The sequence below is a fragment of the Vicugna pacos genome, chromosome 5, assembly GCF_048564905.1.
Source record: "Vicugna pacos chromosome 5, VicPac4, whole genome shotgun sequence".
NCBI lineage: Eukaryota > Metazoa > Chordata > Mammalia > Artiodactyla > Camelidae > Vicugna > Vicugna pacos.
In genome coordinates, this window is record NC_132991.1 from 29,317,893 (window position 1) to 29,342,660 (window position 24,768).

General features: G+C 38.9%; 1 protein-coding gene across 1 annotated transcript in view; it reads right to left on the minus strand.

Moving 5' to 3' along the window:
- NEB (nebulin) overlaps positions 1-21,215 on the minus strand; it is a 204,039-nt gene extending 182,824 nt beyond the window's left edge. The window contains exons 1-10 of the mRNA XM_072960953.1: positions 21,138-21,215; positions 20,442-20,525; positions 19,834-19,898; positions 16,296-16,337; positions 14,306-14,506; positions 12,400-12,507; positions 11,846-11,950; positions 11,042-11,146; positions 10,293-10,397; positions 5,270-5,374 (exon numbers count right to left, since the gene is read on the minus strand). Of these exons, the coding sequence (XP_072817054.1) occupies positions 5,270-5,374; positions 10,293-10,397; positions 11,042-11,146; positions 11,846-11,950; positions 12,400-12,507; positions 14,306-14,506; positions 16,296-16,337; positions 19,834-19,869 (807 nt within the window). The 5' untranslated portion in view covers positions 19,870-19,898; positions 20,442-20,525; positions 21,138-21,215. The remainder of the gene's footprint in view (positions 1-5,269; positions 5,375-10,292; positions 10,398-11,041; positions 11,147-11,845; positions 11,951-12,399; positions 12,508-14,305; positions 14,507-16,295; positions 16,338-19,833; positions 19,899-20,441; positions 20,526-21,137) is intronic.
- Positions 21,216-24,768: the final 3,553 nt, after the last annotated feature.

Below are 24,768 nucleotides of genomic sequence, written 5' to 3' on the forward strand. Positions count from 1 at the left end.
AAAAATACTCACTGGCCATTAAAAAAAAAAGTACCATGAGTGAGTGATATGCAGAGCCAGTGAGTGTGAGTTAAAGGATGCCCAACCCTCTCTCTAATGCCCTATATCCTTTCTTCTCAAAAGGTTAAAATGCTAGTTGGTTAACAGCTAAGTGGTTTCCACAACTACAAATTTTAGATTCCTGAGCTCAGAAGTTCTGGAGCCAAGACTTGATTCCATCATTATCAAAAGTGTGACTCAGTCTTTCTAACCCTCAGTTCTCTCAACCATAAGTGCTGACCTTATAAATAATAACAATATTTACACAAAGGATTGTTGGGAAGATTAAATAAGATCATACACTGAAGAGTGTTTGGTAAGCTCTGTGGTGCTAAACAAATGTAGGTTATAACAATAGTATTATCATTAATAGTTATCACTATTATTATTATTACCATAACAGAGTAAAACTCTGGAGAAAAGAAAAGTGTGTGCATGCATGTGTATTTGTGTATCTTTGCTGAGATAACATTTTCATTATACTGCTGGTTAATTTGCCTACCTCCTCTTTTGAAGCTTTAAAGAATTGAAGTCAACGAAACAGATTTTTCAATTTGCTAAGACTGCCTATAGAAGTGTGTCTAATCTTTTGGGAGAGCAGACCTTATCAGGAGTCTGAGAAAGCTATAAAATGCCAATAAACACTTAAACTTCAGAGGTTCATGATGCACACGTACCCCAAGGTTATGATCTCCTAATCTACATTTTTCTTTTTCTTTTCTTTTTTTTTTTTTTTTTTTTTGTAGAGATGCTGCCCTTATTCTGCTTGCTGTCACAGGAAGAAAACTCTAGGACTGGGGTAAAGTAGCAACTGGGCCTGATGCACCTCCAAACTGAGATACGGAGAACTCTGAAACATAATTTAAAGTTGAGAAGGCAGCAGATACTCTTAATGAGGTCCAAAAGTGGGCTATTGGAGAGAAATACAAGTTGCATATGTCGATTTGTTAAGGAAAACTGCATAGGAGATTAATTTTCACCGTGAGAAACAGATACCTGATTTTTTAAAAAAGATATTAAAACAAGATGCAAAACAAGAGTTTAAGACCATCCAGCCCTCTCATCCCAAGTTCTTCTCTTCTTACCTTCGTGAACCAAAGCTCATTCTCTCCTCCTACCCAGAGCCAAAATGGGCCCGGGTGAAAGTGGATCTCTCCCAATCCACTCCTGGGTGCTCCCAGGCCTGGGAAGCTTTTCACTACAAGGGAGGCTGGAGCATGTGAACTGCTGAGGAAGTTTCGGCCTTCCCCTTCACTGGGGGGTAGGAGCGAAGTTGAAAGGATCAAAGTTTGCAGCCAGAGGAATGAGAGGGAGAGGGACCACCTCCACGTGGGACCACCTCTGCCAGCCAAGGGGTCTCAGTCTGCAGGTCTGGGAGTGAGGCCTGAGGGCGTGTGGTACACGGAGGTAGGCTAGCCATATCAGGGGTCCAACTTTCCCCTCAAAATCCACCCTGATCCTTCTCTCCAACTGTCATGTTTGATCAATTGCAACCTGGAGGCAGGAATCAATTTAACTTTCTCTAGGGTTTCGTGTTCACTTAACAGAGGAAAGTATATTAGATCAATTACAAGCCCTGGGACACTTTCTGTGGGCAAGAGGGTAACCACATGTCAACAGAAGTAGAAAGGTCACTTTTCCAGACCATAGTCCCTCCTCCTCAGAAGTCAGCTGAGCCACAGGGTAGGCACTCTCATATCCTGCTTAAACACGTGGCTTCATTTTCTACTTTCCACATCTGCCTCTGTGGTTTTGACACGGTTATCAAATAGGAAGAATATGAAGCCAGCTAATCACATTTCTCTCCTATGTATAGCTAACCACTGGGGCTCCTGATGGCTTCAGTTTGTGGAGAAGTTATCCTCTCAGAGGAGATGGATGGGGTCCCAGCTGATACTTTCATTGTTCACAGTGGGCTCAGGCTGCCTTCCTGACTCAATCAAATCTCTTCTGGTGAAATCAGTGGGAATATTCCTAATTCTACAAGATAAGGCTTTCATGGTTCCAGAAGATCAGAGCCTGGTCTCTTCATGCTATGTAACAATACATCACTGAACGATGTATTTTAAAAACAGTTTTATGAAATACTAGTAAATATATATTGGTCTCTGCCCCTACTTTCTGACACAGAGCTCCACAAATCTCCTAAGTGATAGGGGTACAAGGAAAAGCTTTTGTTCTAATATTTGTTCTTTTATTCCAGTTTCCCACATAGAGGTCCTAAGCTTTGGAATTTCCTGAGTGATAAGAGTGTCTTTTGTTTTAGTGAGACAACTCCTGGACAGCTTCAGGATGGGAACCGGTCACCAGAAAGATCAAACCATAACTAGGACTTTCTGCCCTACCCTTCATCCTCTGGGGAGCGGGGAGAGGCTGGAGACACAAATTAAAAATCAATTACATCTGTGTAAAGAAGCCTCCATAAAAATCCTTAAAGTACAGGATTCAGAGAGTTTCCAGTTTGGTGAACACCTCCACATGCAGGAATGCAGCTCTACCAGGACAGAAGGTCCTGTACTTGAGACCCTTCGGACCTCGCCCAATGTACCTCATCATCTGCCTATTAATCTGCATCCTTTATTTAATCCTTCATTATGTTATAAAAACAAGCAAGTGTTTCCCTGAGTTCTGTGAGTCATTCTAACAAATTATCAAACCCAAGAAAGGGATTGTGGGAACCTGGGATTTAGAGCTTTTTGGTTACAAATATCAAAGGACCAGTCTTATGATTGGTGTCTGAAGTCAGGGCAGTCTTGTGGGTCTGAGCCCTTAATTTGTGGGATGTAACACTAACTCCAGGTAGTTCATGTCAGAATTGAAGTGAACTTTACGTCACCCAGCTGGTCAGTGTGGGAAAAAACCCCACACACTTGTGTCAGAAGTGTTGTGAGGAGAGAACAGAGCCAGGAGGAGAACTGAGCCAGAAGGAGGCGCTGACATACAGTTGATAGCTTTGGCCAAAGACAAAGGTGAGAAAATTGATTCCAAAAGGTATAGTAAGGAAGGCTGGAATGTAACAGCAATATAATTATTACAGGTAGGTGTTTGTTATATTAACATATGAACTGGAGGCTGTAAGACAAAGCTATGGATCTGAGAGCATTTCCTTGTCAAATTATGTCTAAGAGCTTAAAGCATAAAATTGAGTCGATAAAGGAGATTTTACCCTTCTGGAGAGAAAGGAAAATGATACCAAAACAAGGGTCAAAGCAGGTTGAGAGTGAGGAAGACTTTAAGAGACAAGCAGCTAGTCGCACATTTAAGTCACCCCGGCAGCCTCCTGCCCCTCTTATTGGATAGTTTGTTACTGGATGGACTGCTACCCAACACAAACATTCCTTTGCAACATGACTATATTTTGGATGCACAATAACCATCAAGAACTTGGGAATCTGGGTAAGACTGGGATGAAAAACCATCACCAATGGCCAAATCTACTGACCTTCATCCACAGCCCTTCTCCCCTTGGTCTGTATTGTTATTCCACAAAGAAAGGCAAACCCATCCCTGGAAATGCTTTCAAAGTACCCAATGCTGACTCCATATCCAACTAGACTGCTTCAGTCTAATAGGCATATAATGGAAACCACCACTGTAATTTTAAGTTTTCTAGTAGCCATGCTTTAAAATATAAAAAGTAATGGGAAGGGTATAGCTCAGTGGTGGAGTACATGCTTAGCATGCACAAGGTCCTGGGTTCTATCCTCAGTACCTCCATTTAAAAATATGTAAAAATAAAATATAAAAAAGAAACAGGTGGGAAATTTATCTTAATAAATATTTTACCTAACCCAATAGATGCCAAATATTGTTATTTCAACATGTAATCAATATAAAAATAATTCATGAGCTATTTTACATTCTTTTTATCATACCAAAAAGACCATGACCCAGTGTATGTTTCACACATACAGGACTCTTACTTCACACTATCACATTTCAAGGGCTCACTGTCACATGTGGCTGGTGGCTACTCTATTGAAGATTGCAGCTCTAGACTAAATGGCCAGCCTAAATTAGTCAAAACTGATTATAGAGGAGTTTGAAATCAATATTTAAAAATCATTTCCAAGTACCCACCCTGTATACTCAAATAAGGCAAAAGAATATTGCACTGATAAGATCTCTTTTTAAATAGGCTTTAAATAAAAATTAAATATAGATTTATCTTTCTTTCTAAATGACCACTTTTAAGCAGTTTTTTTTTCTTCCAAAAAAATAATAAGTCATCCTTGCTCTCCAACCATATTTACAATATCAGCACTTGCAGTAGGCCGTCTCTCTATGGACATTTCTAAAGTTAATATCTGCTTAGCTCTGCCTGGCCAAAATTTCAGGTTCATAGTATTCCTATCAATGAAATTTTATTGTACTTACTAGACCTTTTATCCAAATGGCCCTTGGTTACACTGTTAGGTAATCTGCACTCTCAGATACTAAAAAACATCACTGAATAGACTTCATCATCCATTAATTTTCTTCCTTCTCCTTTACTGGAGACATTCCCCTAAAATACTTCAACAAGATAGAAATCTTGAGATTCCATCAAAATTCAAGCAGAAGACTAAACTGACAGTCAACTCCACAGAAGGCAAACCAAAGTGTTTAAAAGCAGCATTATCCCAAGAGAAAGTGGCCTGATTTGGACGAAATTAAAATAGGAATTTAGCATGGATCTATTCATCAGCTGAACATCTGTCTCTCTGCATTCCCTGTCAGGGCTGCATTCCTCAGAGCTAGTTTACCAGACTAAATATAGACAGACTAAGCTGTTTGCCAGGGCCTTGAAAATTATGAGGTGCACTGCCTATGGCTGTCCAGCTAAGCTGTGTCTGAGAGCCCACTCATGCATTGTCTTCTCCAAGTCTAGCTGCAAGCATAAAACTATACGGGGTCTTCTTGCTGAACTGAAACAATCCAATCCTCCATGGAAATCTGTGGTTACTCTGTTAGCACCACTCTCATAAGTCAAAATGTCAGAGGACGTTAGGACGTGGGTTCTGTTCTCAAAATGCACTTTCCCACTTATCACTGACTCACCAAGCTGTCTGAATACTTATTAACATAGTTCCAGGGTGTTAGTGGATGTGTTTCCGTAGCTATAGAGTTTTTAGGGTCATATGCAAAAATACTCTTAGTTTTTAGGTTCACCTTAGTTACTTTTGCTGATGGTTGAGACTATTCAGCAGAGTTTTCAAGGGGGACAGTTGTCTCAGCCCTATTTACTTACCTTGCTCACTTGATTGGTTACTTTCTTGGCAAATTCTATATCTGGAGGATCCGGCAGAGATGTGAATTGAGTTTGCTGTTCAGCATGACCTTTTTTGTAGGCAATCTGACAAAAAGAGAGATAGGGAGACTCATGAGCCATAGAAAAGCATTCCATTTGTTGGCATTGTTTTAACAAAGACTGTATTTTCACCTTTATTTAAGTGTACCATAATTTATTCACCCTTTTAGATGTTATAGGCCCTTGGTCTCAGCATTACTAGTGATTTCAGTTTCTTTGAGTCTTCCTTCTTCTCCAAGACTATTGGTCTTAGATCCAGTTTCTTCCATTCATCTCCACCCCATGATTTACAACTAAAATTTTTCTCTTAACCAGCATCCTAACCTCCCATTGTCTGGTCTTTACATCACACCTACTTACAACCCCCCAGCTCCAGATCAACTCAACCACACACCTCCACAGTTCTTATATCCAGGATGCTGAGTGCTGCTGCAGAAAGTCACACAACTCTATGAATCAACGAATGCTAACATCGTAAGCAGATTAAAAGGGGGACTGGAAGAGGTACAAGGGAGGGGGAGCTCCTTGAACACAAGCCTTTAGCTTGAAATCTGTATGTCTACCCGATGGTGTGTTCCTTGCACAGCAACTTACTTGGCACTCTGTGTCCAATACTCTGAATTTATGGTATCTAGTTGCCACTTTGACTTTACGGAAGCTTGAATATCTCATTTTGTGTCTCTGGTCAGTCTCTACTCCCAGTGGCTAATCCAAAACCTCAACCCTGTCCTTGAGTCTCCAATACATTCCACTTTCCTCTCAGCTTCCTGTTGTATACAGACAGGCTACACACTCATCTTTCTCTGCTCACTCCTGCCTCTCCCACCGCTTGCACGGCTCAGAGGAAGCATCCCTTGCAGGGCATGAGTCCTGCACTCAGGGTGCTGTTCCCTCCAATAGCCCTGAGTACCGAGTGCTACCTGTCACCCCTCTTCTGTCTTACAGCTCCAACAGCTCCTTCTCATTAGCTTCTTCCTTCCACCTACAAAAGGCCTCTCTTGCCTTAAAATAAGCATCATGCCTGTTAACAATGCATCCCCTTTGCTCCTGCTCTCCGTTTTTTTCTTCTCTGTTGATCCCTCTGGCTTTTTTTTCCCCACCAATTCTGACTCCTGCCTCCAACAATGCAAAACTATTCTCAGATCCCCAGACAAGTGAAGTCCTTTTATGCCTCTGAACCTCAGACATGAGGCTTTCTTTTCTGGGAACACTCCAACTCCACTCTCTTCCCCATCTGCCTGCACACTGCTACTCATTCTCCACATCTCAGGACAAGCCTAATTTTCCCTTCTTGAACCCTTCTGGACTCGATGACCTTCTCCTGGGATTTCACTCAACTTGGCCCTTACCTCCTTCAAAGAAATTATTGGATGACACTGTAACTGGTTATTTACATGTCTGTCCCTCCTTAGGCTGTGAGCTCTGAGATGGCAGAAAACACAACCTCTACTTCGAGAACCCTTGCTCCCTGTCTAGTACCTGACTAGAGCAAGGGTTGAATGACTGATTTCTGAATGTGTGTTTTATATACTGAGGCCATGGTGGGGGAGTCTGAGAGGAGAATTATCCTCCCAACTCTTCCACTACTCCACTGGGAGATGTCTGCAAGTGTTTTCTCCTTCCATGGGGCAGTATTCTTATTTATACAGTAAAGAAGTTGGATAGTTCACACTGTGACAAGGTCACAATCCTCTTCTTCATACTTCAACCAAATCTAAACTATATATTATTCTAATAATATCTACCTAGAGCTTATATCAAAAGCTTTCACAAACATTAAATCAATTGAGATATAAAAGACAGATTTTAAAATGTATTTGTCTTAATTCCTCTGCTTACTTTCTTTTAAATAAGTGAAGACTTATTTTAGGCACAAGGCAACATGTACTTCCCATGGCTGGATAAGTCCTTAAGGAGAAAGCAACATTCTACCAGAGAAATGCTTACTAAGTATGACATTCTGTCAAGAACTTTCTGAGAAATCAGATCTAGGAATCCTAATTTCTCAAGAACCTTTGTTAAGTATTCTGTCTAGTTAGAATTCAGTACTTTGGGTCAGCTTAAAGACTCTTAGTGTTTGCAAAGCATTTTAGCTCTACTCAGATAATAAGGAAAACATGATTGCTTATCATTGCTTATCAACCCTGCTTGGGTTAAGAGGGACCCAGGAATAAGGTCCAGGAGAGGGAAAGGGAGACTCTGAAACCAAATCCTCAGCTCAAAATCTACGAGCCTGCCCAGTGATATGTTCTGTGGACAACAGCTTGCTGGGGCCCTGCGCCCAATAATTGTAGAAGTTCCTGGTGCTGACAACAGTATTAATAGGCATGTCGGTAATCTGATAGTGCATACTTGGTCCACAGTAAAAATAAAAGCCACACATCAACTGCCAAGTCTTTCTGAGGCAAGGATGGGAAAATTCTACTTCATTATTATATGTCCTCCTTCATTATGTCTTCTATTGAAATATCTCAAAAAACATGGTCACCTCCCATTGTTCAAAGTCCATAGCACCAGTGTGGCATGGAGGTGACCCTTCATCTCTCCACTTTATGGGCAAAGGGAGATATTTGGAGATTAAGTGTCTTCTTGGAAACCTCTCCCTAGGCTTACATGACATGGCATTTCCTGGTTCCCCTTCAACTCCTCTGACCGTTTGTCCCCTCATTCTTCTGCTGGCTCCTTTCCAGATGTCCTAAGTGTGGGTGTCCTCCAAAACTTTGCCCTTGACCATACACTCTTCTGCCTCCCTCTCACATTTTCATGTCTGCCACTTGTCACTGTCTTTTTTTTATTGTTATTATTTGACTCTCAAATATTATCCTCTTGTCCTGATCTCATACTGTGCAATAGTACTAAATTTCTAATTCATCCACAAGATGCTTTGATCTGAGTGTTCCTTCCATGATCTCAACTATTTCTCTTTTCATTAGTGCGTCTTTACCACTTGCACCCCTGTTCACCCAGATTACCAGTCTGTGTTACAACCTCATCGATGTTTCCTTTCTCTCCTTTGTCTTCAACATCTAATGTCATTAACACTTCTTTAATACTAATTACTGTCAGATTCCTTTCTTGCTCTCGTTTCTCCCCATCATCCCTCTGATCAGTTTATTCTACTCAAACAGTGTTCTATAAGCTATAAGGTATTTCCCAGTCCCAATCCACCATATGGTCCATCATTTCTCCAGATTCTACTTTCATCATATTGTTTTCCTCTTCAAATACTTATGATGCCTCTTGCTGCCGGATTTTCAAGGTCCTGTTACCAGTTTCTTACAAATGCCTTCCTAACTCAGCATCCACAGCATTCACTTTCTTTGTCCCCTGCGAACTCTAGACTCATTTCACCTCTGTGTTCCTTGGTTCTAGTACTGTCACTGCTCAAAATGCCTTTCCAGCTCATCACTATCCATTCCCTCGGGATCACCACCTCCGCATGGCCTTTTCGGATTACTCACATATGTCCGGTCTTTCTCTTAGCAAGTATTAGACTGTAGTATTTGGGTTTGTTGTTTTGTTTGGTTTTATTACTTTTGTCTTGTCGTTTGATATGTAACACTTTCATCTTACAAGCCTGATTATAAATTCTCAGCGGAAAGGATGAAAATTTCTTGCTGTATTCTTCCAGCCTGCCAGGTATGCAGGCCTAATGGACTTTCAATAAATAACTATTGATCATTTGATAAAGGTCATACATTATATATTTATGAGATACAGAACCAAAAAGTTAATCCTAAAAGAGAAACAAAAGTCCCCACACATTAAAATTGGTGCCATTTACTAGCTGGTCTTAAAATTTTGGTATGCCTTCTTTATTTCCTAACAGACTCTATGGAAGGATAAGATTATATCTGTCCTATCCTTTAACCAATTATATACAAGCTAGGATAAAAATATGTCTATTAAACTTGCAGTCGATATTGAGTGATAGGAAATAAAAAAAATTGACCTCACAAGTTGGAGATACCTTCAAATGAGTATATATAACTTCAGTTCAGCTCAAGATAGGATCCTAAGATTGGAAGTAAACCCCAATGCATCTCAAGATGCCAACTGACTGGTTCAGTCCATATTAAATGTAAGAGGTTCAGAGGTCTATTGAATGAAAGATAACTTCCCATTTTATAATACAGTGGTCTCCTTAAGACTAGAGCATTCAGATTTGCAATATGGCCTCTAGCAAAATCAGGGGTCAAGAAATAAAGTACCTCAAAACAAGGGCTAGTGCTGGGCCCCAGTGCTGTTGCTGCTTTAAACTCTAAGGACTCTATTAAGCCTTTTAAATTCCTCTAATAAACAGTTTTCAAGGTCTAGGATGCTCAAATTCAGGCCAATGGGGCTGCTGAATTTTTTTTTTTACTAACTCAAATATCATCTTACGTACACCTAATGCTGAGAGCCATTTGTGAGATAACCACACAAACATGCTTGGACAAGTACGGAGTCAGGTCCCCCGTGCAGAAAAAGGGGACACACCACAGCTCAGACTTTACGATTAGGATAGCAAATCAAAGTCCTTCAATAACATTGCTCATTTAGTACATTTGGGAAAGTGGCTACAATCCCAGTAGGTTTTTTAAAATGCCATTCTACTGTCACAGAAAAACTTAATTCCAGCCAAGGGGACAGAAGGACACACGCTCTAGTAGAAAGAACTTTGGTGTTGAGATTACAAGACAAGGCTTTTAGTCTGGGCTCTGCCACTAACAACTTATGTGACCTTAGATTCAGGTTCCTCACTGGCAAGAGGAGGGCATTAGATTAAATGATATCTAATATAAATTATAAAATCTAATTTAAATTACACATAATAAATTATACTGATTCTATACATATTCCTCTGCACTAATAGTGCTTAGTCTTTTTAAAGGAGGAGTTGCAATGAACTTCTGGCTAGAAGACATAATTCAACATGTTCTGGTTCCTCACCCCCAAAAGGGGTTCAATGCACCACACTTACATCACTGAGAGCTTTCTGGGCTTGGGCGACCCTCCTCAGCTCCGGGCTATCGTTATATGGATAAAACAGACTTTTGTCAGCTTCCCAGTCTTCAGTGTACAGTTTCTAAATCAGAGAAGAGTGAAAAGTTGTGAGAAAGGGAGAACACACTTACGTGAAATACGTAATTTTGAAATCATCCATCAATGGCATAAAGAAGCCAGGGCAAAGTGAGAGCAAACGTAAATGGAATGCATGATACCACCCCCCCCTTCCATCCAATCCAAGTCATATTTATTAATAGCTTCACCAGCTTCTCCCAACAAATCTCATTTGCAGAAGGGCAGCTGTGTCTGATTTTGATTCCTCTCCTCTCTGTAACGTTACTTGCCTCCTGCAACAAGCACTAATGCAAGTGTAAGGAGCCAGGAAGCACTTAGCCTCATTTCTGTGCTTAAACCTTTAATAAGAATGACAGCCAGGAATACCCGAGTGTAGCAAAGGCTCTACACTTTTGGGTCTTTGTGGGTCTCAGAACTGGTTCTGGTTTTCAGGCGCATCTCTGTTCTCCCCACACACTCTTCCCCAGTGGTTGGGGCCCTCTCCTCCACTAGGCCCAGGAGCTTTCTTCTCGGGTCCTCCTGGCCAAGCTCTACCCCTGCAGCCTCACATGTCTCAAGTCTACTCACCGTATTTCAGACTAGCCAGAGTTTAGTGACGGGGTGGGAGGACATGAGAAGACAGAAGTGGTGACTGAGCAGAGGCCTTACCTTACTGAACATGGCTGTGTTTTTGATGGCCTGGACAAGTTCAGGGGCATCAGGAGGAAGCAGGTACTTATCCTTGGTGTCTTCCCAGTCTTGCTTGTATAAAACCTAGACAGAAAAAGCAGAGGGCCTGTGGCTTGACATCTCCCCCAAGGGAATGAGGACTGAGAGAACAAAGGTGAGCCCGGGGAAGTCTTCCACACCCACGCTGCCCTCACCAAAGGCTGCAGCTATGATGATGTGCTAACAGCATCAACCACGAAAACGCTGACCATGGCGTGTTGACCTGTCAATGTCCCATGATACTTTTCCCACATTAGTAAGCTTTTACTTGAAAAGCCTAATTTTTTTTAACTAAATCATGATTTTGATTCTCTATCGATTCTTTTCAAGGGTTGCAACCTGTCGGTTATTGACTGAATTTGAAAGCGAAATGTGTTTCCTTTGACTTACATGGTTTTTTTTTTTTTTAATGTTTTTAATTAGCTGCCTACATTTGAAATGTGAAGAGTTTTCATTAAAATTCAGCTCCTAACTTCTTTTAAAAATAAGATACTCTGGCGACACTAAGACTGCATTCTAGACAGCAACTGCCTGGAGCCAAGTCACAGGGTCTGGGCTCTTCAATCCCCTGTAGCTCCTACAAGCCACTTCAGTCACCTGTGCAGCCTCCGACACGTGTGGTCATTAGAGCCCACGATGCCTGTGGGTTTGACTGGGACTGTGGGACAGCAGGACTTCTCTAAGGTCAGACAGAGGAAGGACACATGTTGTTTAGTATCTCAGCCATCCATACCATGACCTTACCTTACTGACTTGCTGCGACACTTTCTTTGCATGTTCAATGTCCTTTGCTTTTTCATCTACGTGACAAATCGTTTTGGCAACATCGCCATCAATTCGATACTTAACCTACAGAATTAATGCACAATTAGAGTTCATGACAATCATGAACACATGAGTATATTAAAGACTATCTTATAACTAAAGAGCATTGATCCAGTCACTCTATGTCTGCATCACGAAGTTTCTGCATTTTAGGCAGAAAACTGTGATCTCCAAAGAGCTGTAGAGCACCTGCATTTACTACTCGTCTGTTTTTCCAGTCAAATTTCAGCCTCTGTGTGCTCTAGTGTGGAGGATCAGACTGAGCTGGAACTTCCATCTGACATCATCTTTAAGCCAAGCTTTTAGAAGTCTCTTTGGCTTCACATTTAGAGCAACATAATCTATGGCCAATGCTTCCTATACATTTCTGGACTGACTCACAGTAATTCAACCCCATATTCTCGCTACACCTATTTAAAACCCTCAATTCCTATATTTTTGAAATGTCTCTCTCCTTTATTTTAGCAGCCCACCTCACTGAGTTGATCTTGAACTTTCTTGATTCTGCGAAGTTCTGGGGTATCAGTTGTGATGGCGTACGGCTGTCCTTTTGTTTTCTCATACGTCTTCTTGTATTTATTCTAAAAAGAAGATCAGATATTAGCCTAAAATCTGACACAAGGGTAGCGGAATTTTCAGGCAATGAACACATTCCCATCTGATTTTTTCCTAATCCTGCAGGTTATAACAATTATCAATTATAACACCTTTCTTTTTGTCTCCTACCCTGATTCTCAGCAAAAACTAAAACAGATATAGTAATTGTTCTTCCTAAACATGTTGAATACTGGAGACAGCAGAAATTTTATTATAAATTATTGTCTTAGAAATGCCCTAAAATGATTCTTTCAACATTTTCATTGTCTGAATTCACACATAAGAAGCCGGAGCCTCAATAATTTTAGAAAATAAAGAGAGAAATTGAGTCAAGTCTGAAAAGATTTGATTGCTAATACAATGCAAAAATATTCAGTTCACAAGTTGCAGCTAAATCTCAGTGATTTGGGTAAGTGAGACACCAGCTGAATTAATGGAAAGTCTACATTACAAAGTATTTTGAAAAGGAATGCAAGTTTATTATTTCTGCTAACTATACAAGTTCTTGCTTTAATGATAATATGCATAATTTACCATTATTAATGCTCAAGAGGACTCCAGAGTGGAGTAATCAATAATCCAAATTATACTACTGATTTCATTACTAACCACTTTAAAAATATTACAAACCTTTGCCAACATTTTGTTCAGACTATCAGAAATTCTAGGATATCAGTGTCTGAATTAATGAAAAATTTTATGGCAATAAACTGACAAATTTTTCTATCTCTGCTGAATACTGCAGTGATAAAAGAGACAAGATAATTTTGTTTTTAGAAGTCTAAGTCTTAGAAAACCTAACTCTTACATCATTCAAGAATCTGAACTAGAAATTTACCAAATAGTTCCCAGTAGTTAACACTCAACCAAAAATGAGTATTTATTGGCCAACCACAACAGGATGCTTTTGACATAAGCATTAGTCCCATATAATCCAGTGTCCCCCCTGAGTGCTTCTCATTTTTTTCAAGCCTCCAGAGGATGTACAATCTAGTGAGACCTCATTCTACCTTGGACAGTCAACAAGTTAGATCCATTCAAAGGGGTCTAAATCTGCTGCCAGGGAGTGTAACTTACAGCACTGATAATGGAAATTTAAGGACGAGGGGTCATCCAAGAGCAGTCATTCTTAACCTGGGCTGCACATTAGAACCTGGGCAGCTCTTTAAAAATCCTTCTTCATAGGCCCCAAGCCTGCCTAGAGTAGCCAGGAGTTTTAAACCTCGTAGGGAATCCCAATGCGCAGCCACAGTTAAAAACCTTTGTTCTAGGGCACAGTAGAACATTCTAATCCTCAATTTCAGATGAGTTCTTAGTCTGATCCTGTTTTTTTTTTTTTAAACTACATGTTCTTTTTCACTATATACCTCTTAGAGGTACATACTGTTAGCAAGTCTACATTAAGAGGCATCCTGCTCAGACATAGCATACGTGCTATTTAGTTTCCGCGAACTGATTTCAACTAAATCTATATTTATGATTTCATTATTACAGAGTGGCTAACCAATTGTGATTAAATACCAGTAAATGCTTTATAATTGGCCTTATATTTACTTTGTGGGAATAATTTCAATAAGGGTGCTTCCCCTGATGCCACAATGGTGCAAATGAATTACATAAAAGCAAAATTCAAGAGTCACAAGAGCTCATACTTCTGCAAAATAAGTGCTGTCTCATACAAGCTTGAGAAACAAAATCCAGCCAGCATCCAAAACAGAGCTGGTTGAGATCAGTAATTTCTCAATAATAAAACCAGAGAAGCAGAAGTTATTTGAAACTTACTGTGCTAAAGAGATCCTGCATTTTCTGACTGTGTGCAATGTAGGGGGTCATGAACTTTGAAGTGTCCACCTTCTTTCGGATAACTTTCTTCCTCTCCTCCGGCTTTGCCGGGACTGGCTGTGCCAGTGCTGGCCTGGAAGTTTCCGGTTGCTCATAGTCAGAAGTCCTTGTTGTCGTAGTTTCATAGACATGTGTTATTGTCTGAAAATGTGACATGCAGTTATATCAAAATTTGAAGGCACTGATATTAAAGTGAAAACCGTGATACCATGATCTTGATGTACATTTTTCTAACTTCAAGTCAGAGTAATATTCCTGGTGTTCCTTCTCTACATCTAAAACAGGCCAAGCAAGGGGAGGGCATAGCTCAGTGGTACAGTGCATGCTTAGCATACACGAGGTCCTAGGTTCAATCTCCAGTACCTCCTCTAAAAATGAATAAATAAGTAAACCTAATTACCTCTCCCCAAAATTAAAAATTTTTAAATAAAAAAAAATTTTAAATCAGGCCAAAGCAGGAAATCACACTATATCCATGTGAAGGCACATTATGTTACATAAATCTGAATACTGACTGTGACAGACTGCACGGAATAAAAAGCTTACTCCTTACTGACTTACAATACTGACTTAAAATTCCATTTGCCTAAGGAAACACTTTAAGACAGGATGAAAATGAAAAACAGAAATATTCTCAAATATTTAAAAATCTTCTTAAATTGCATGGGTAAAGTAAAAGCAAACTTGGGATCAGCGAACAAAAAAAATGAAGACAATCAAATAAAGCTCAAATTCTTGACTTTAATATTAACTTTTAAACGATTCTAAGAAAAAGTCAGTTGCTTGTTCTATAGGCATTTAGGCATTATGTAGTACAAGACAAAGAATAATGAATTAAAAAAAAAAGAATCCCATCAATATTACAAGTGATTACCATTCTCTTGGCTTAGTCAGTTAATTAATGTGAACACTAATAAACGCTTAGGTGGACACGAATAAGGATGACAACATAATGACATAATTAGCCACACAACAGTCCTATGTATGTGGTGGGTGGGAAATTACTGTTTCTTACAACAGGCTTTATAGTGGAAAAAACCGAGGTCCAAAGTTTAGGTCTAGTCCAAGGTTAAAAATACTGCATATAAGAAAAGAGGATAAGCAGTCAAATCTTCAGAGTATAATTTCCTTCACAGCTTATATCCTCTGTACCAAAGGAAGAGTTTCAACATCAATTATGAAAAGAGAAATCTAAATAATAAGGAGATGGTACATCTATGACAACTCCCCCTAGTTCTGTCAGATCATTGCTAATAGGTTGCTCTCTGCCCATCATTACTGATGTATGGTTGATGAGAAACTAACCTATTCACAACATCTATAGATGTTAGCTTTTGTGCAGGCTTCAGGGTTAGCCATCCATATCACTATCTGTCATGCTCAAGAGAAACAGCTTCATGCAGAAAGGAAGCAGGAGAGAGGTATTTCATATTGAAAAAAAAAGCTCCAATTTGGAATATTTATAAGAATGGCTTTCTCAGAATTGCTAATGTGCCAAAATCTAAGAAGCATTTTATTGTATCATCAGGAACAAAGGCTTGGAGGCGCTATCCCTTTTGGCAGAGCTGGTGCTCCAGAATTTAGGAGTACACAATAAAACTGCTGGTCCTTGTGCAAATAACAAGTCCAAGGCTATTCCTCTGCTACAGTCAGAGAGTGCTGAAAGCCAATGACATTATTCTAATAAGCATCATCTACATCAAAAATACCACACAAGCTATGGGGGAAATCATCCCTAGCCATCTTGGACATGCTGAAAAACATGTTGTAAAACAAGTGACGTTCACTCTTGTACCACCATTGCTGGGCACACTTAGGGGAGTGATCCTCTCAGATTCTCCATTTTGCCAATTCTGTGGCTGAGAGAGTCAGAGAGACTTTTCTTGTTTTAATGAGCATGCAGTTCGTGCAGGTGTGGGCTGGGTCTTACCTCTCCGGGTACATCTTCATAGACTGTCTCCTCTGTGTAATACTGTAAACAGAGAACAAAGGTGTCAAGAGAACCAAAGAATCACCCTTGCTCTGCCTCAGTTGAACCACGTGGCTTATTTCACTAGTCCAGTTGGTTTTCAGTATTTGTGGGAAGGAAGTAGATGAGGGAAGCTGTTCACATTTTGGAACCCATTCCAACTGTGTGAAACTTCAGGGTAGCTAAAGTGAAAGCCATCAGACTGGACAAAGATGCAGAATGAGAAAGGTGTCTGAGGCTGGGTATATATCAGGTGAAGCTATTTGACTTGGAAGAAGTAAAATTTTTTCATAGGGTAACCGAGACAATTTGCTGAGAAAAGGGTATAACAATATCTTGAGTGTATGAGTTGGGCCGAGAGGAAATGTGATAAAACACTGTTTGCTGACTAACAATAAAACAGACACCTCAGTGTGAATAACATTTTAAAACATTGCATCATGGAAATGATAGATCCCAAGGCACATACCATCTCATTACCCCTCTACCACCCTGACCACTAAGTAATGAGAGTTTCTCATGGAGTTATGGGTACATCCCTTCCAGTAGTGGTGGTGTAAAAGGGATGCTACGATGAAAACTTATAAATGTCAATGGGAGAAGGAAAAAATGAGAAGATTCCTCATCATAAAATGTGGCGAAGTTAGGCAGCAATTTGCCACTGATGGCTCTGAGGTGCCTGCAGACAGGATCTGAGGTCAAATCTACTTTTGTACTGCTTCTGACATCACTAGCAATAAATAGACATGGGTAGGAACTGGCTGACATTTTGTTTCAGACGCATAAGAAGAGTGGAATCCTGCCCCCAGCCTCACCCAGCAAACCTAGGGGAACAGAAGGAAAAGCCAGTTTAGGCCAAGGCATACAAGGAAGGGGATAAAAATGAAACACTTGGCTCATTTTTTTTTCTCAGTCAACAAAATGTATAATATTTTATGCTTTTTTTCTTTACCACCAAAACATATACTTAAGGAAAGGGGGAAACTGAATGCAAAATTCCCCTCAAAGTCCTCCTTTCTTTTACCCTGGTTCAGTGAACTCTCATCAGATTAACCAATGTCAATAGGCTACATGCTCTGTTTCACTTGCAGTAAAATTAGCATAAAACTAGCTTAATGTCCCCCACTCTTATGGTTTCTTTGCTCCTGTACTTTCTTTTTTTTTAATTTGAAATCTAATTCTGTCTCTGTGCCCTTATACATAGCAACAGAAGTCACGAGCTCTTACAGGACAGAGAATTTCTTTTTTATGAGCTGTGCCTCCGCCACATGGGAAGTATCATTTGGAAATGCTGTTTGATGCTGATCTACATGGAACCATTTTCCTGGCCGCACAAAGCATCAATGACTTGAAAAGAAATATTAAACTAAAATCAGTGACTCACAACTATTTTGGATTTTCTTAGCATCCAAGTAAAAGCAGCTCTTTGGTAGCCATCCAATTTTACCTTTGCTGGGCTTACATCATTAGTAAATCTATCTTAGAAATAAGCTTACCAAAAAAAGGCAACCTTATCCAAATGGTTGGCATTAATTTTTATACCAAATCTCACTTTTTTTTTCTTTTAGAGCTGTGCCACTAATTAGATAGTACATCTTTGCTTCTTTTCCTTTCTTTCCAAGTTTAAGTTTGAGTAGAGAGTGACAGTACAATTTTATTTAGTTGCCTAAGATTCCCCAGGAGATATATTTTTAAAGCTAGTTCCTGTCTGTTTTGGGAACTCTTCCCTGCCCATTTCCTTCAATCTGCCACCATCTCTTTCTCATGACTTTTTTTTTTTTTTTTTGAGGTCAGAGAGACCTTGGTTCAACACTTCCGGCAGAAAGTTTATTAGTTTAGCACCTGCTGGTCAGACCCAGAAGCAGTAATGGGAATAAAATGGCAAATATGAGCTGCCTAAAAATAGCTTCCTCCATTTTTATGACATCTAGTTAAGTCCATCAAATCTAGCACTAAGGACAATTTCCAGTGACCGATGAACACAATTATATTAAGAAAATAAGGTATATTTAAGTTGGAGGCTAAAACGTATTCTTGGTATTACCATCATAGGGAAGACAATTTAATTTATAATTGTATTAGTGCTTGACAGTGATTATTCTGATTGTTAGGGGGTATATGTAAAATGCACACTCATGACAATATCGAACATTGAAGACATGGCCTTTCGCATTTAAGCCAGAGAGGTTGAATGTTATATTGTATGAAGGTTGGTCTGGTGTGTTCTTTTTTTTTCCTTCATATTCTTCAATAGTAAAAGTAATTTTATTTGTAGAATAAAATACAAGGTTCTTGATCTAAATATAAACTGCTCCATAAAGACAAATTTTGGCATATTCGTTTGGAATTTGATTCTGGGTATCTCTTAAAGCTAATTTCATTCTTATTAAAAAGCACAGGTTTTCAAAAGTACCTCCAAGTGTCTTGGGCACTTGGAGAGGTTCACATGTTTAGATCATCATCGTTAATTGGTAATAATTAAGCACTTTTAAATTCAGTGGCAGTGTATCTATATGGATGCTAAGAGAGCTAAAAGAAAAACCAAAACATAATAAAAACAAAACAAAATAAAATAAATATAAAGGGGGAGCGTATAGTTCAGTGGTAGAGCACATGCTTAGCATGCAGGAGGCCCTGGGTTCAATCCCCAGTACCTCCTCTAAAAATAAACCTGAATACTTCACCTCTTGCCAAAGTAAAATAATTAAATAATACAACAATAAATATTTTAAAAATTAAGAAATAAACCGAATTACTTCCTCCCTACAAAAAATAAATAAACAAACAATTAACAACTTTGTATATCGTGTCAGATACCTACCAATAACCCTGAGGGAGTTTTTCAAGATGCCCACTGTGGTCTTTGTTCTTCTTCAAAAATCAAATGCAAAGCTAGTCTTGTTCCCTTGAATAAATATAATAGAGTTGGTGGAAAAGGTGGTTCCACAGTCACTTGTGGGCTTTATGAGTTTATTTTTATATATGTGTGTATGTGCAAATATACATGTATATAAAATCTCACATACCTATAACCTCATATCTATGTCATTCTAAACACATGATCTATTTTGCCATATAAATAGATAATTAGCTGGCTGAAGCCAAAAGCAGCTCTTTTTCCTCTACTGCTATGCAGGCACTAAGAAACAGAGTTCAGTTCTCAGAACTTTGCCTTCATCTCCTCTGTTCCTTTGATCATAGAGGGTGGGAAGTGGGGAAGACAAGTTAAAATCTGCCTTTACGCCACACTGTTTTTTTGAGAGTTTAAAGAAAAGCAAAAGTGGGAAACAGTGATATTTCTTTTCAATTCTAATCCCACATAATTACAGTGAGACTGAATGTAAAACATTCTTTTCTTATACTTTAATGATGACTCTTTGTGAATTTATAATAGACAGTGTATTTTTCGAATGATTAATTCACCTACATGGCTTTGATTGCTGCCACATAAAATACTTAGCTGTCAGAGCCGTTTTTTTTTTCTTTTATTTAATCTTACCTCCACCACCTCCTCATACTCTTCGTCATCTGCCATTTTCCCAGAGTAGTAGTGGCACCTACAAACTTCACATTCCAGACAAATGAAAATCCATTAGAATCTATTCCCAGGACTGAAATCATCTTATAATATTACAAAAAGCAGAATTTAAAGCTAACATATTCTATTTATATATTTCTGCAGGCTAAGTGAGAGAAAACTTCGAAATACAGGTCTGAAAAAACAGGCTTCAAATGTCTTTTTCTCAATTCCCTCAAGAACATGTTGCCTATTGCTACTCCTAGCTATGCAATCAATTTAGCTAAAGTTGTAAAATGAAGTTGAGGTCAGGGAATGAGGGGGTTTGAATTCAAAGAAACAGAGTATCTACATTTCCAAATACTTGGAGAAAAACATTTTCAAGCATAATTTCAAGCAAAGCTTTTAGAGAAAGTTCAGTTTGGCTTTCGGGAAAAGCTGGAAATTTTCCCCTGTAGTACCAAAATTCTCAGAGGGCTGTCTTAGGTCCCCACACTGCTCTCCTACATTGTATGCAATAGAGCCTATGCTTCCAATTAGAACACATAAAAATAAATCTGCCAACGGATTTTAAAAGGAAAAACAGAAACCTCAAGGCAATGGGATTATTTTCCTCCCGAATAGCATTGGCTTGTACGGATTTCTCTCTTTCGGTTCTGTAGCTCTGTTCAAACCTGAAAAATTACAAATTGTTAAAGCATTGACCAAAGTACATATGAGATTGTGGGTCTTGGCCTACGCTTCTAATTCAGGAACTAGCCAAAGGGTCTCCCAAGGCTTCCCGGGTTTGACGCCAGACAGCGGGACTCTTCATAAAAGTGGATGATGATTTGGAGCAGCTGTTCCTGCGCCCGAGCTATTTGCCATGTAAACCAATACCCCAGCTGTGGCTGGTTTTGTGAAGCTAGCAAAACTACCACTCCTTCTGAGGCAAATGAAGCCCAGCAGAACAGGGTAAATATAGGAAGGTAGAACATAGATCCTTTTTCAGTCTAATATATTTAGAAAGAAAAGCAAAGGCAAAAAACGACAAAAAAATTTTTTTGTTAGACAAGAAAGCCAACTTAGTCAAGCAGTAAATTGGTTAGTATAGGACTTGACTCTAGTCACGCACTACATGTCAGATATTAGTAGGGCCTGAGTAGGGCAAGGGGGTTAGACATTCCTCCTCACGTTTCCCTTACTCGCTTTCCCAGTTATGACCCAAACTTTAGAAAATACTTCAAAGGGAGTTGTGGAACATCTTCTGAGAGAACCTGACAGAAAAAACCATAAATTGGCCTTACCTTCAGTCTACCAAATAAATTTTTTCAGCAGCAAAGCCTCTCCCAACTCTCCCCTCCTGAGAACCCCAGACAAGAGCCAGCGTGGTGCCTGGGCTCTGAATTATCATGTGGTCAGAGCAGCCAATCAGATCTTGAGTCGCTCAGATTTCAGAAGCTAAATATACTGAGTGATCTTCTGAAAAACACCTGTTCATCAATTCCACTAAAGGATAAAGGGTAACAAATTGCTTGCATAGAACTATTCAAATGTAATGGAATTTTACCTAACTTCCAGCAGATGGGGTTCAAACTGAGGTTTACTCTCTCATTTCCTATGGCCCCATCTAATACCATATTCACGCAAAAGAATTTAGAAGAAAATAAGCATAACTTTAAAGGGCTTTAACCCTTCTGTAACTGCTTTCCTCCCATCACTGATCCAGTCTTCACGGAGATAAATACGGTCGCTCTTAATACACCTCACCAGGTGAGCCACAGATGAGTTACAGGTGTTGATATGAAAGAAACAGGGATAAGATCCAGAAAACACCAACGTGGCAAAACCGACTTTTTAAACTGTGATAAAATGGGGTGATAGGTGAAAATATTTGATGGTGAAACAAGATAAGGTATCCACAGGGCATAATTACAGAGATTAGACACCATGATTTTTCTATTACTAAACCACGGTCACAGTCATCACCTTCTCTCTTCCTAGGCAAGCCTAGCTGCTAGGAATACAGAACCTCTCTCACGCGTAGCTGAGTAACTGATTTTCCATTTACTCAGATGGTTCCTAGAAGCAAAGTATGAATGCAGGCATAAAAGAGTTTAATTTCTGAACAGCAAAAGCAGAAAAAAATGGAAGTGCGGAAATTACTAGAAGATAAAGCTCTATCATGCAAGTCAGAGTGCTAAGACATTGACTTTGTAAAAATTATCTAAGAATTTTCTACCTGAAGACAGTTTTCACCAATTTAATCTCTTCCCACTCCCCTGTACTGAGGCAAAAACCCTGTGGGTCATTCATGTCTTGACATGGATTTGAAACTAAATATATTGTAACGGTTCTTTTTCAGTTATATGTTAGGAAGTAATCTCACATTTCAAACGTATGTACCACTTCTCCTTCCATGATTCATATGGTGGTAAAAAAAAAATGAACATCATTTTATCATCTGAACTAATTACACCTGTTCACTTTGTATGTTTTGACAGGTTTTATAACCAAGGGATATATGTGTGTAATATGAGATCATTCTGGCAGTTGCAAGCTGGAAGAATTGTGACTTACTATTCATTATATGCTTTTTAAAAGGTAGTGTTAAATGGAAAATAAACAGGTCCTCTTTTTTTTTAAGCATATAGTACAGAAATATTTAAAGTAAAAAACAAGCATAGATTAATGCTTATCTGGAGTCATGCCCTTGAGATAAAAGAGCAGTTCTATCTATTTTTCTGGCCTATCTATGGCCTCTTCTGTGGAAGAAGAATAAACTGACATCTTGATTTATTGGTAGGTTCTCCTCACATGCCCTGCACATAGTAAGGGCTCAATAAATGTTAACTATTATTTTAAAATTATTATGACATTTAAAAATATTTCATTGGAATCTTTACTCTTGACTCTGTATTAGGCTGAAATATCAAAATATTGTGTGAAGCTTCTGAAATCAGACTGTATTAGTCTAAGAATTAATGAATCAATAGGAGTTTGGCTATCCGTCTGTATAACTGGCTACAGAACAAAGCATGGTACAGTTAGTTACCAATAACAGAGCTTCAGATGCTGCTTCCCAAAATATCAAAGTATGGACGTGTCATGTCTGGGGACCTGAAGAGATCTGATGGGTGAGATGGCACTGTAATAGGGTTTTTGTTGTTGCAGTTTGAGTTTATTAATTATTTTAATCAAAGTATATCTGTGTATCATTTAAGAATCAAATAGTTTTGCAAAGCTTGTTACTAAAATCAGTGCCCCCCGTTTCCACCGTTCCTCTATTTTCCCCACCCTGGCATCAATCATTTTAACCCTCTTAGCTGAATCTTTTGTTATTTATCTCTATACATTTAACAATGTCTTATTGCTCTACTCTGATTTTTCCAGTTATAGGCATTATCTGTCAGGTTTCCCACCTTGAAAGAGGCGGCTTTACTTCTCCATTATATAAACCCCAACTCCCACCAAGACACAAGCCTCATCTCCCATCACTATCCTCCCAATAAGGTTCTATTTATGTAATTCAGAATTCAATGTTTACATGATTATGATTAACACAAGGCTACTCGCAGCTGAACCCCATATATTATGATTATTTTTCCTTTCCTACACAAGGGTTTGGTTTTCTGGGAGTGAATAGTTTTTTTTCTTCTCTCTCTCTCTCTCCTTTTTTTTCTCCATTGGCTTAATTTTTCTAGATAAGTCGTATGCAATAGAACTTTCTGCAATGATGGAAATGTTCTATACCAGCACCATCCGAGATGGAAGCCATTAGCCACATGTGGTCACTGAGAATTCAAAATGGGACTAGCATGAGTACAGAACCGATTTTTTATATTTTTTATTTGATTTAAACTAAAATAGCCACATGGGGCTGGTGGCTACTGCGTTGAATAGCACAATTCCGGAGACTTATCACTATCTCAAACTTTCTAAATCTACTCTTGGTGTTTTCAAAGACATAAAGTAGCATTTTGTAATTGTATCCATTTCACCTTCACTCCCTCAGGGAGCCTTTCATTCCATCCGGACTAGTTTCCTCTGTGGCTGGTGCTTAAATCTCATCTTGATGCCCCTTCACTTTCATTCTAAGGATTATGTAGATTATAATCTGAAAATTCCCATTCCTCTCTTTAATATTTATTATGTGCAATGTACCAGGCACTGTTCTAAGTGCTTCCATCATGCAGTAGGCATTGACTAAGCAATTGTATGCTCCACTTCTTGCTTATTAACAGAATCACCATTTAGTTTGGGGCAGAAATACACTAATTTAAAAAATACATTCCTCTTGAATTCCCTAAGACTTAGAGGAAAATTGTGACAGTATTGTCAATAAGATTTAAGTGTGATTCTAGGAAATGAGGCTTCTGGGAAAGGTCTGATTTTACTGATAAGCAGGGTCAGATTCAGCTGGCATGTACTGTTTTCCTCTTGCTACTCTTCCCTCCTCTTATGCCTGGAACACAGATGTAATGTCTAGGGGCAGAGCAGCCATCTCAAGACTCAGTCATATACTAAGAATGGTAAAGTTTGAAAGGAGAGTTAGCCTTTAATGACTCCCATAAGTTCTCTGTTTTGTAATTATTTTATGATTTAGTAAGTTAAATATATAATTATACAGTAATTACATTGGGATTATTTTAAAATTTCCTGCATGTTATATATATTTTTTTCTATTTTGCACTTTACCAACTACTGAGAAAGTTGGTTATTTTTTCATATGTTTATTGACCATTTGTATCTTTTATTCTGTATATTATTGGCCCATATCTCCCCACCTCAACCAGTTTATAGACATTCTTGACACTATAGCTACTGGCCATGTGTTTCTTCTATGTGTTGTAACCATTTTCTTAAAGTGGTTTGTGGTGTCTGTGGCCATAGAGATGTTTTAAATTCATATGCAGTCAAATCAGGCAATTCCTTCTT